At 44.9% G+C, this 13570-nt stretch overlaps 1 protein-coding gene across 1 annotated transcript; it reads left to right on the top strand.

The window, feature by feature from the left end:
- The first annotated feature begins 397 nt into the window (after nucleotides 1–397).
- On the top strand, nucleotides 398–1528 carry GPR12 (G protein-coupled receptor 12). Its single transcript, XM_024755537.1, has one exon. The coding sequence runs from the start codon at nucleotides 401–403 to the stop codon at nucleotides 1403–1405; it is 1005 nt and encodes a 334-aa protein (XP_024611305.1). The 5' UTR covers nucleotides 398–400; the 3' UTR covers nucleotides 1406–1528.
- The last annotated feature ends 12042 nt before the right edge of the window (nucleotides 1529–13570 follow it).

The following is a 13570-nucleotide window of genomic DNA, read 5'->3' on the forward strand; positions in this document are numbered from 1 at the left end:
TCGCCGTGGCGCGGTCCCCAAGCGGCAGCCCCGGTGCCAGGCTCCTTTTGCAGCACGCGAGACGGATTTTCACGTGTGTCCCCAGCACTTTAGCAAACCGTCCGCCGCGGTCCCGCGTGTGCCCGCCCCGCTCACGCTCGTGTGTGCAAATCCCATCCTGTGTTCCCCCCAGCGCCAAAGGGCTTTTTTTTTGTTGTGGTGGGTTTTAAGCCACGGAGACTTTGGCTTTTGTTTTATTCCCTCTCAGTTTGTAATTCAGGAAGCTTGTGGCATTTGGGGGTAGTATCTGAGTAGGGGCTGGCTTTCTGTTCGTGTGGGTTTTGCGTGATGTTGGATTGTCACCCTGCTGTATCTCAACATTAAACAGCCTGTCTTTTCGTTGAAGAGGACGGGGGTTAAAATGAATGAAGACCTGAAGGTCAATGTAAGCGGGCTGCCTCGGGATTATTTAGATGCCGGAGCTGCGGGGAACGTCTCGGCTGCTGTCTCTTCCCAGGTTCCTGGTGTGGAGCCAGAGCCAGAGCTGGTTGTCAACCCGTGGGACATTGTCTTGTGTACCTCGGGAACCCTCATCTCCTGTGAAAATGCCATCGTGGTCCTTATCATCTTCCATAACCCCAGCCTGCGGGCACCCATGTTCCTGCTCATAGGCAGCCTGGCGCTTGCAGACCTGCTGGCCGGCATTGGACTCATCATCAATTTCGTTTTCGCCTACCTGCTGCAGTCAGAAGCCACCAAGCTGGTCACCATTGGACTGATTGTCGCCTCTTTCTCAGCCTCTGTCTGCAGCTTGCTGGCTATCACTGTTGACCGCTACCTCTCCCTGTATTACGCTCTGACCTACCACTCAGAGAGGACGGTCACGTTTACCTATGTCATGCTTATCATGCTCTGGGGGACGTCTATCTGCCTGGGACTGCTGCCCATCCTGGGCTGGAACTGCCTCCAAGACGAGTCCACCTGCAGCGTGGTCAGACCCCTCACCAAGAACAACGCCGCCATCCTCTCCATCTCCTTCCTCTTTATGTTTGCGCTCATGCTTCAGCTCTACATCCAGATCTGTAAGATCGTGATGAGGCACGCCCACCAGATAGCCCTGCAGCACCACTTCCTGGCCACCTCGCACTACGTGACCACCCGGAAGGGGGTCTCGACCCTGGCCATCATCCTGGGGACCTTTGCTGCTTGCTGGATGCCTTTCACCCTCTATTCCTTGATAGCCGATTACACCTACCCTTCCATCTACACCTACGCCACCCTCCTGCCCGCCACCTACAACTCCATCATCAATCCTGTCATATATGCTTTCAGAAACCAAGAGATCCAGAAAGCGCTCTGTCTCATCTGCTGCGGCTGCGTCCCGTCCAGCCTCTCGCAGAGAGCGCCGTCGCCCAGCGATGTGTAGCGGCACTCCACTTAGGAGCCTGCATTACCAAGCACTCCCACTGCCTGGCCGAGCGGTTGAGATGCTCTCCTTAAATTCTTTCTGTTGGATTCTCTCTGAAGCCACAGGAGCACTTTGAAACGTTTATTTAGATAAGTTAAGTGACTGAAGTGAAAATAATGTTACCAGTGTTTTCACCCTCTGAAAACAATTGAGTTCTTTGCTCCATACAATTTCGTTCGGTTTGGGGTGGTTTGTGTTTTTTTTAAGTATTTTATTTGGAGGCAGGGTTTTTGTTTAATATTATTTGGAGGACTGGTATATTCCCAGAGTTTTTACCTGGACTTTAAAATAAAACTGAGTTATTGAGGAGAACAGAGACATTACTTTTTCCAGACCTTTTTTTTTTTTTTTTTTAACATCAAGTGAGATTTTCAGTGCTGCATGTATCTAACAATACAATCACTCTGAAGCCAGTGGAAATAGTTTACATGATTTATGTTTGGAAGGGACATGATTTTATTAACATGAACTCAGTAATAAGTTACCAACACTGAAACCATGAACCCATTCGTTTTCATTCTTTCTTTACTTTCAGCAATTACTGTTCACAAAAATTATTTTGGTACTCCTATGATGGTTGTAATTCTTTCTGCATGGCTGCCTGTGTCAGCTAGACCACTAGTTTCAAATGTTGCCATGTAAATCCAGAATCAAGTGAGTCACTTTTCAATATGGTTTTTCCATGTGTCCTTCTAAAATGAAATATGAAATTTGTTGTGATTTACATATGAAGTGGGATTGATCAGGTACACCACGGTAGTTTTTTAAGCTACAGTCTGTGTTCAGGAAACAAAAGAAAAAAATTAATAACATTATTCAAAGTGGATTAAATTGATTTTAGTATATTCCAAAAAATAATTAATGTAAAGCTATATCACAAAATATGAAAAGCATCACTCTTCCCATTTCTCTATATCTAAGAATGTATTAATAGTTATTCTTGGTTGAGACAAATAGTATTACATATTGTAGACCAAGTATTTCTGGTTCATACTGTCTGTGGTGTCAATGCATTTGAAACAAGTGGTCTCCTACTTTACTGATTAAGTTGTGAGTAAATAACATACATATCTGATTGTGATGTATATCAGCTACATTATGTAAGTTTACAAGCAGAATGACCACATGGCTGTTCATGAAAAGTTAAATTTGAGCCCCTTTTCTTTCTCTTCACCAGAAAGCAACTTAAATTCAATAAAAACTATATTGCCTGTTTTCAGAGAGCAAGGAAATGATACAGAAGAATTAATTTTAAACATACCGTATAATGATTGTGTTTGATCGTCATTTGTGTTAGCACAGACAGATGTTTTGGACACAGATACCTTCCCTCCACTTGCAGTATACTTACAGCTGTGTCTATACAACCAGTGGGAGAATTTCTGGACAGCCCATCAACTTAACCCCTTCAGATGTCGGAAGACCAGTATTTCAGGGTCCTTGGGGAATCATCTGTAATCAGTTAACCTCATTGGTCCGCCCCAAACATTGTGCCCGCGGTGGTCTGAGGTCCATTCTGGCAGCCTGCGTGCTGAAGCCCTCTCTCCAGAGCACCTCCCAGGGCAGCGCGAGTGTGAATCGAGCCTACACTTGAATCCGCGCCTCCGCTCGTATGTCACTTACGGTAGAGGAGAAGGGTTGAAACATTTCAGAAGTGGGAAAGGATTTTCAGTCCACAGAACTGGATGACCCATCTCAACCTTTAAAAAATTCTTCAGGGCTTCCCTGGTGGCGCAGTGGTTGAGAGTCCGCCTGCCGATGCAGGGGACGCGGGTTCGTGCCCCAGTCTGGGAGGATCCCACATGCCGCGGAGCGGCTGGGCCCGTGAGCCACGGCCGCTGAGCCTGCGCGTCCGGAGCCTGTGCTCCATGGCGGGAGGGACCACAGCGGTGAGAGGCCCGCGTACCGAAAAAAAAAAAACACAAAACCCCCCCAAATTCTTCAACATGTGATGGAGTTGGTAGGTTGAATGTGATGAGTCTTGTTTGTTTTTAATCACTTGAAAGTTAATAGCATCTCCACGGGAGAAATGACTACGGTCAGTTGGTTTTGACGAGAGCTGGGAAATATCCATAATGAGGTTTGAAAGCAATACATGTGTTTTTGTAGAAATGGTGGCTGCCATTTGCATATCTCTAATAGTAATTATAATGATCATAATAAGTACGGTTTTTCACCACGTGTTGTGTGCTGGGCGCTTTACCTGCTCTGTTGCTGTATTCACAAAAACACGCATTTATAGTTAAGAAAACTGAGGCTCAGAGAGGCTAAGAAATTTGTCCGAGGCCACAGAGCTTCAAGGGTAAAGGAAGGATATGAATCCAGGGTTTCCGGAGTCTATGCCTGTCTCCTTCCCTGCACGGGACTAACTTTGATGCCTACCTGGATATGAGGGAAATGATATGTAATATGTTAATGTCACTAAGGTTTTAGTCCTACAATTAAGACATAAAGCTTCCTGTTTAAAATTACGTGGGGGACTTCCCTGGCGGTCCAGTGGTTAAGACTACACGCGTCCACTGCAGGGGCGCAGGTTCAATCCCTGATCAGGGAACTAAGATCCAACGTGCCACGTGGTGCAGACAGAAAGTAAAAAAAAAAATAAAGTAAAATAAAATAAAAGGACATGCTATTAGACAACAGTGTTTTAAAAAAATAAAATAAGATTACGTGGTTTGTGACTATCAACGTGGTCCTACCTACAGGAACGAGGCCTGTTTTTATTATATTCAGTTCTCTTCTTCCCTAAGCATTTCTCCCATTTGGCGCCAAGGCCATCCCCCAGAGGCAAATGGCAATATTTTAATGCAGAGAGGTGAGGGCACCCTTATTGTGCAGAGATTTTCCCTTCATTTACTGTTTTAAACTTCCCGTTATATACTTACATCAGTATATAATGGTCTTATAAATGTTAGCTAAATGGCTGCTTTTGCCTCCTGTTTTTAAAACATCTGATTTCAGCTGAGATTTTTTCAATCAACTGTAACATGTTCTTACTGTTTACTTTCAATTGTGAAGATTTCTGGATGTTTATGTGATTTCCTCAAAGCTTCTTTGTTTCTGTGGGGTTAATGATTAAGAAATGTGCACGTCTTGATATATATGTGTACGTCTCTGTATGTGTGCGTGTATACATCTATATATGCATATATACGTTCAAGAATGTGAACTCTGCAACAGGACTAAAAACATCATAGAAAACAATCATATTTCCAACAGTCCTAAGGTTAGCAGGTAATCTTTTACTCCATTTGATTAAAACTTTCAGCTACCAAGATATGTGTATTATTTCCAGTAGAAAGAGTTATCCTGTAACAATGACAGTTCAGTTACTTTACCAGAATCTTTAGTCAAGGCTGATTATCCAGGTAGTGGCTATCCCGGGTTTTGTTTCCTTTTATCCCTGTAACTCTGTTTCTTTGTCTCAGTCACGTTTGTTTCTTGGCGGTAAAGGGGGCTGTCTTCCCTCTTGGTACCTGGAGGCAGAGGGGGTGATGGGAAGAGCACCTCCTTTCCCAGAAGCCTAAATGGAACAGTCGTGTTCAGTAGGGGAAAATTCCTCCACTGACTTGGCAGGCAGGAACAGTCTTGGAGTCCCCCAGAATTTAAAGCAGAATTTAAACACGTTTAAAAGAGAAAATGAGAAAGAAATAAAAGTATTTTGGAGACGTCGTAAACTTTGTTTTTAGAGAACTGCTTACTCCATTATTAAAATAATGATTAACTTTATTTCATGGTAGTATATACATCATATGAAATTAGGACAACTTACCATTTCAAATTTAAAATACATATTAAGTAGGTGACTGCGATGGTGTTTTATTAAACAACGTTTATGTTTCCACTTTGATTATATGCCTGGTGTAATGAAGGAACAGACTGCTTTCTTGTCCCCTTTAAAAAATGGAATAATTATTGGATGGTTTTGATATCTGGTTGGAATTTTAAAATCTGGTTGGAACTTTCAGAATCATCAAACATAGTTTATATACATCAAGGAAGTAAAAACATGGTTGGAATTAGCAAACAGATCTACTGGCCTCTGGCAAACAATGCAGAAAAAATTACTGGTAATTTCGACTAGGGATCCTCAAAATTGAACTATTTAAAAGGCATACAGATCATCTGAGATTCTTATTAAAATGCAGATTCTGGGCTTCCCTGGCGGCGCAGTGGTTGAGAGTCCGCCTGCCGATGCAGGGGACGCGGGTTCGTGCCCCAGTCCGGGAAGATCCCACATGCCGCGGAGCGGCTGGGCCCGTGGGCCATGGCCGCTGAGCCTGCGCGTCCGGAGCCTGTGCTCCGCAACGGGAGGGGCCACAACGGTGAGAGGCCCGCGTACCGCAAAAAAAAAAAAAATGCCGATTCTGCTTCAGGAGGTCTGGGGCATTGCTAACGTTCTAGCAAGTTTCCAGGTGATGCTGACAGTGTGTAGCCAATACTTTGAGTCACAAGGCTAACTGTCACGCCTTTAGCGTTCTTTAAAAAAAGTATATATATATATAAACCTCTGATAAGGATAAATAATTTTTTAAATATATAATTATAATATAAATACACACTTAAGTTATATAAATATAATTATATAATATACAATACAAATAAAATACAATGCACATTTAAATTATAGTATATTAAAATATATTATATATATATATTTAAAGTGTTTATTCTTGTCAGAAGTTAAAAGGTAACTAGTCTGTCTTTAATGGATATGAACTTTGAACTTTTCCTAGAATTTCTCAGGATCTAGTAAAGACTTTTCCCTTGTTAGTGTTCTCACTTTTTGAAATTCGGATTACCATTACCTTAGGGTAATTCTTTCAGAACTTAATATAACAATGCAATATACACATGAGTATACATAGCAAGAAAGGTTTTCATCTCCATATTTTCAAGAAGGATAGTTTTCCCTATGACACATGTGGTTTGTATTTGGGGGGCTGTGTGTGCCTGCATGATTTCATCTTGAAATAACTGAGATGAAAACTTTTGTTCTCTGTGTCCTAAAATTCAACTGAACTGATCCTAAAGCAACCCTTTTCTAGCTAGGCAAATCAGAGAAATTTTAAATATCTCACCTCGATTTTTGCCATTTATCTGTAATCTTCTGTTATTTTCAGCATTGAAAATGCTATTAATGTTAACAGTGACGATGGTCATTACATCCACTGTACTTCTTTTCGGCCCAAGGACGTAAGAGTATTTTTTTTTCCAATAGAAGTATGTTAAAGTACATAGTTAAAGTGGATTTTAATACATAACTTAAATATCTCCACAGTATAAAATATTTACAGAAGAAATCTAAGAATTTTTTAATCATAAAAATTCAAATAATAGCATCAAAGCACCAGGGAACAAATTTTCAATTGGAAATAAGTTTGGAGCAGAAATGAAAGCACTTCCTAGGGCACAGATTTCCCTAGTGATTGACTAGTTGAACAGACAATTACAAGTAGTGTATTTTAAAAGGAAAAAAAGAACATCTTAATGGCATTCTCTGAAAGGTAACAGAAGTCTAGGTTACTGAGCTAAAACCTAAGGGAAAATTGGTTTGATCCAACTCTATCCTTACTCCTTCCAGGATCCTTTTGAAATAGGAGCAAATTTATTCTTGGATGCTATAAAATCTGACAATCGGAAGAAAATTTACAGAGTGGAATCTTCTATATCGAATCTAAATCATCCAAGTCAGGGTATCTTTGGAAACTAGAGTCCCACACTTACCCTCAAAGCTTAGCAGCATTTTAATATCCCTAATCACAGTCTTCCTTGTAACACTCTAATTCTGCTTACCTTGGCCCAGCCCTGGAGATGCAGAGAAGGCCCTAGTCACAGTCAACATTTATACATTGAAAATATCCATTAAACAGCATTCTCTCCTTCTTCAAACAGTGTTATCCCAATGACTTAAATCATTTTTCCGGATTGATTTCATTTTATATCCTTTTGATCCTTTTTTCCATGTCATCTACCATTTCTCTGCAGCCTCTTCAACTCTAGTAATCAAAACTGGGCTCCAGTGGCCCACTAAATGTGGAACTTCTTGAGGCAGAATGACCGATTACCCTCTGCATCTGCTGGCCGGGTGGCCATGGGCCTTCAAGCAGGGGCCCCAACCAGAAGCATCAGCATCTCCTGGGAACATGTTAAAATGCAGAGTCTCAGGCCTCGGCCCAGACCTACTGACTCAGAAACCTGGGACGTGAGGCCCTGCAGTCTGCCTTTTAACAAGCCCCCCAGAGGGTTGCACACTTGAGTTTGACAACCATGCCATGCAGCTCTGACCAAATCCCGACATCGTTCTGACATAACTAAGGGCATTGAGATCTCATCAGGCCTAGGACCCCACTGGCTTTCCTGCTGCCTGAGCCCTGATGGATGATTCTGGTTTGTGGTGTGCTGCCTTGCACTAATTACTGTGGCACTTGTCGCTTTTCTGGGGGGTTATTTTCTAATTCGTCAAGGTCAGTTGAACTTCTGCCCCTTCCAGCAGGGCCGTTCCACTGTCATGCACCACGTATGTCGTGCTGGATGGCAGTCTAATGGATGTAGAGACAATTCAGTGAGAGGGGAAAAGTCCAGCCAGACCTCCTGCTTGGCATCGTAGAGACTAGTCTGCTGCTTTTCCTGTACGTGACCTATCTGTGAACCTTCCAGAATATTCCACAGGCAAGGCGGTGGTCCAGCCACGCATCATCTGTCTATCCACACCCACCATCTCCGGCCGTGGGACTTGCTACTCACACCCACACGTGCACGTACACAGCACACCCTCGCCCCTCCTCTCTCACTGTACGTACCTCCGCCTTCCTTCTCCGCTGCCCAGGTCTGAAGTCGTCGGTGGGGACGCCCAGAGGATGAGGGCCTCGAAGGTGGTTGACTGTGTGTCTGACCCTCAAGCTAGTTCAGTGGTGCCAGGACAAGAACACGGACGTGATTACACGGGGAGCGCGGTTCCTACGATATAGGCTGGTGGTCACCTCACCCCCCGCCCCCAGTACACACACCAACCTCCTCATCCTGTCGCTTACAGTCCAGAAAGGTCAGGAAAGAAGAACAATAGTCAGGTATTGAGCAGGACTCCTGTGGATTCTAGGGACTGCCTGGAGGCTGGAGCCAAGCTGCACCTGGTGGCTCAGCAGAGTAGGATGTCATCTCCAAGGGCGCGTACCCTTCCAAACCACTGCACTGATTTGGTCACTTTTCTTTAGGAACGTTTGAAGCGATGAGAACATAACCTACTTTAAAGATCAAAAAATGATTATTAAAGACACTGTCAGTTCAAGATCCAGCAGCACATCCTGCGATAAAGGACGCAGAGGCGCTTCGCCCCCTGAGGAGGCTTTGGGACAAAGGCGGCTGCTCTCCCAGCCCAGTGACCAAATACTTCACAGATGTGGATGCACAGGAGAATTTGGCTTGTCTTCAAGTGAAAATCTAGGTATTTTTGAAACATCTGAATCCGGAGTTTATGACTGAAGTGAAAACACTGGTCTCGCAGCCCCCAGCGCTACCCCAGGGACCTCGCTCCCTCTGAACGTTTCCACCCCGTGGGAAGGTTGTCCTGGGACAGGGGCTTCCTCTCAGCCCTCCCACCCTCAACAAACTTAACCTTGTAAACAGGCTCCACCCGGGGTGTGAAGCAGAGCCGGCCCTGGTTCAGGCTGTTCTCATTCAAAAGCCATCGCTCTGCGTTTAGGTCATTGCTTTAGTTCTGGGACAGGTGACAAATCCTGAGAGGTCTTTTCATTTTTGAAAAGTGAAGCTTATTTCACTCTATCCCACCCTGCTGTTGGTGTGAAGATGGTTTCTTCCATCTCTCAGACTTGGTTTCGCCTCTAGTTACTGGCCAGCTCTTACTGACTTCCTCCGGGAAGCCCCCCTGGGTTGAAGAGGTTTGGGAAAGAAAACCTATCGGCCTCAGTGTGCCTGCCTCTCTACCTGCAGACCTACCAGAGTGACAGGGCTTGAGTCAGCAGTGTTGACCATAGCTACCATTTCTATTGGAGTAAAAATAGGTTTATGATTGTAAGAGGGAAGATGTCAATCAATGGCTACGTAGTCTTCATGAATAAAATGACTGGGAACACGGGCTCTGGACACAGACCACCTGGGTTCACATCATTTCCGATTGCCGGCTTTGGGGTGTGTTACACAACCTCTCTGAACCTCCGTGTCCTGGTTTTATGAAACGAGCATGACCTAGAAACCCACCACACAGCCTGGTGATGTGGGGCACAGGAAGGGTTTAGCATGTAGCGCTTTGCACAGACCTACTTGAATGTTATTTTGCATTAGTGCTGCTGCTAATGGGTGTATTGACTTACTCATTCTTTTTTTTTTGGCTGTGTTGGGTCTTCGTTGTTGCGTGCGGGCTTTCTCTAGCTGCGGCGAGCGGCGGCTACTCTTCGTTGTGGTGCATGGGCTTCTCATTGCGGTGGCTTCTCTTGTTGTGGAGCACAGGCTCTAGGTGTGCGAGCTCAGTAGTTGTGTTGTGCGGGCTCAGTAGTTGTGGCTCACGGGCTTAGTTGCTCTGCGGCATGTGGGATCTTCCTGGACCAGGGCTCGAACCCGTGTCCCCTGCAGTTGGCAGGCGGGTTCTTAACCACTGTGCCACCAGGGAAGCCCCGACTTACTCCTTCTTCATACCCTTGAAGGTAGTATTTGAAAACTAGCCTTCAAAGGGGGGATGCTTACACATCGCAGGTTGAGAGCCAGTCCTACAAGGCTCCTCCTTCTGTGGACCCTGGTGCTCTGCTCTGCATGTCCTGGAGCTCAAAACACTTCTGGGCCCAAATCGTCCAACAATTTATTGGCTTAATAAGTGACGCCGCATTTCAGAAGTCATTGCGTTTTCAACACAGGCGCTATGATGTTTGCATGCCCAAAACATCAGTACAAAACTTAACAGACGCACTAGTCAATGCCGTTCTTTGTCACAGCAGGGCTGGCAAGCTCGGAAGAGGGATTTGCAAATTTGAAATTACAGGAATATAGGTAAATTGAAGAAACTCTCAAAATACGCTAACCAACAAAAACAGAATTGTTTAAAAAAGCAGGACAGCTGCTTTCTTAGTTCTCCTGAGGGAGAAAAGCACAGATTGTCTGTTTTCCAGTCAGCCAAGTTTACAGGCTTTCTAAGAAGATGGTCTATATACTTGATAAAAGATTTCACTGAAAATGATGGATTTGGCAGTTCATTTCAGCATAGCAGTCAACTGACTCATAGAACTTGAGACCCAAGAATAATAATCCTTACGTCAAGCAACATCTAGTAAGAGGATATTCAGTGGAGTGTGTGTGTGTGTGTGTGTGTGTGTGTGTGTGTGTGTGTGTGTGTAACCTATGTAGTCTCACTTTAGGTTTTGAAACAGTTTGAGAAACTCTTGAGGATATATAAAATCAAGCTTGATTTTTCTGCAAAAGGTATGAAATAAAATGGGAATAGGACGAACTGAAGCATTCAAGAACACATACTCAGTTTTTCCAAACGCGTTTTTATATACTTTTAAAAGCATACAATTCCATAATTAGTTATTCTTACTGTCAGTGTTACATATTTTGGATTGTATAATTTTATTTGGTAAATATTTAGAACTATCAAATCTAAACAGTTACTATTAAAAGCTGTATCGGGCTTCCCTGGTGGCGCAGTGGTTGAGAGTCCGCCTGCCGATGCAGGGGACGCGGGTTCGTGCCCCGGTCCGGGAGGATCCCACATGCCGCGGAGCGGCTGGGCCCGTGAGCCATGGCCGCTGAGCCTGCGCGTCCGGAGCCTGTGCTCCGCAACGGGAGAGGCCACAACAGTGAGAGGCCCGCGTACCGCAAAAAAAAAAAAAAAAAAAAAAAGCTGTATCAGTGGTTGCTTAAGAGAAGTAAAATAAGATAACCATCAGCCGTATTTCTGTTTATTCCTATGTATGTCTATCTATTTTTATCACCTAGAAAAACTCTGGAGCGGGGCTGTCTGATGGAACTTCCTGTGGCAATAGGAAAGTTCCATGTGTGCTATTCAGTACGGTAACTGCCAGGCTTCTGTGACTACTGAGCATTTGAAATGTGGCTAGTGAGACTGAGGAGCTGAATTTTTAATTTTGTTTCATTTCAACCGATTTAAATGAAATTTAAAAAGCCATGTGGCTCTTAGCTACTGTACTGCACAGCACATATCTAGATATGCACTACCTCTCTCATGGAGACAACCACAAGAAAGACTAGTTCCTTTGGGTTTGTTTGATTTAGGATTCAGCCAAGGCAGGGAATGCCCCGGATCCCGGGATGGATGTAGAGAAGGGCCACCCAGAGAGCTTCCTAGAGCAATGGGTCTCGGGGGTGTGGAGTCGGCTTTACTGAGAACAGTTCTCCATGGGTCAGTCCTTTGGGGTTGATAGCAACTCATGGAGCCGTGAAGGATGCACACACACCCCCCAAGCCAGCCCCCTGGCTTCCCACCCACATGATCTGCTTGCTGTGCGTGGCGGCGGTTCAGACCCCTCCCTGTGGGTCCATCTCCCGCCTCACTCCTTCCTGAGTGTGGACGCTGAGGTCTGGGTCAGATCCGAGCCCCCAGGTTTACTGGCTGCCACCCCGTCTCGGGCCAGGTGTCCTGTGCTAAGGTGGTTGGTTTGTGCCTGCCGTTGGGGACGCCTGTCCGAGTCCTGGGCTCTCGCTTTCTGCCTGTGCCGCCTCGGTGAGTCATTTCACTTCTGTAAGCACAAACGTCCTCCTCTGTGAGATGCTGCTCTTGAGATCACGGAGGTACAGTTGCATCCCTGACGGACTCCCAAGGGGGCTGTTGTTATTATTGTGAATGAGAACCTTCCTGAGTGTCAGCATAAGCACGTGTCCCCTGACCTAAAAAAAGTCAGATATTATTTCCCAAACAGGTGAAGCAAGCCTAGAGAGATGAAGGGCGGCATCCACAATCACAGGACTCGGAGTGGGTTGGTCCACCTCCCGCTTCCCAGCACAGGGCTCTTCGTCTGAGGCTGGTCTAAAGTGATGGAGCAGAGGAAACTTAGCAGATTTCAGTGAGACTCTTGTCACACTAAAGAAGTAGAAGCCCTGGTTCATTGACTGACACTTCAGAAAAGCGCAAAGGAGGACACATACATGTATCATTCTTTTTTTTTTTTTTTTTTTTTTTTTTTGCGGTACGCGGGCCTCTCACCGTTGTGGCCTCTCCCATTGCGGAGCACAGGCTCTGGACGCGCAGGCTCAGTGGCCACGGCTCACGGGCTCAGCCGCTCCACGGCATGTGGGATCTTCCCGGACCGGGGCACGAACCTGTGTCCCCTGCATCGGCAGGCGGACTCTCAACCACTGCGCCGCCAGGGAAGCCCCGTCTATCATTCTTCTACCCAATGATAACGACTTGGAGTAGTTGTGTATTTTCTTTCATTATTCATGAATGCTTCTCTAAAACCTCAGCTCATACTGTTGTAAGTGATGATCGCTAACACGTACAGGGCCCGGCACAGTTCTGCGTGCCTCACCTGCATTCTGTTGCAGACCATAATTTGTTAACATGCTGTTTTGTCACTTCATGTATGGTGAACGCATTTCCACAGGCATGGCCTGGTCTCTGACCACATACATACTTTTTAGTGACTCTATAGAATTATATCAGATGCAAATACTGTTGTTATTTAACCAGTCCTCTTTTTATTGATTATCTAGCCAATTTCCAGTTTTCTTATTGGAAACACACTTTAAGGAGTAGCCCCAAACGCACATTTGCCCACATCTAGGATTTTTCTCTAAAAATCCTAGAAGTGGGGGAGTTCCCTGGAGGTCCAGGGGTTAGGATTCGGTGCTTTCACTGCTGTGGCCCGGGGTTCAATCCCCGGTCAGGGAACTAAGATCCCACAAGATGTGGAGCGTGGCAAAAATATAAACAAACACTACATAACTTAGTATTGTTTGTCTTTCATTTGTATAAAAAATAATATGATGCTATTTGCATCCTTTAAAAAAACAAATTAATTAATTGAAAAAATCCTAGAAGAGGAATTACTGCATCAAATTTCCAAACTGCCCTCCAGGTAACAATTCACAATCCTACCATCAATTCGTGCAGATGTCCTCAGTAGATTCGATTTTATTCTAGGTATGTTTGCA

The sequence above is a fragment of the Neophocaena asiaeorientalis genome, unplaced genomic scaffold, assembly GCF_003031525.2.
Source record: "Neophocaena asiaeorientalis asiaeorientalis breed wild unplaced genomic scaffold, Neophocaena_asiaeorientalis_V1.1 scaffold59, whole genome shotgun sequence".
NCBI lineage: Eukaryota > Metazoa > Chordata > Mammalia > Artiodactyla > Phocoenidae > Neophocaena > Neophocaena asiaeorientalis.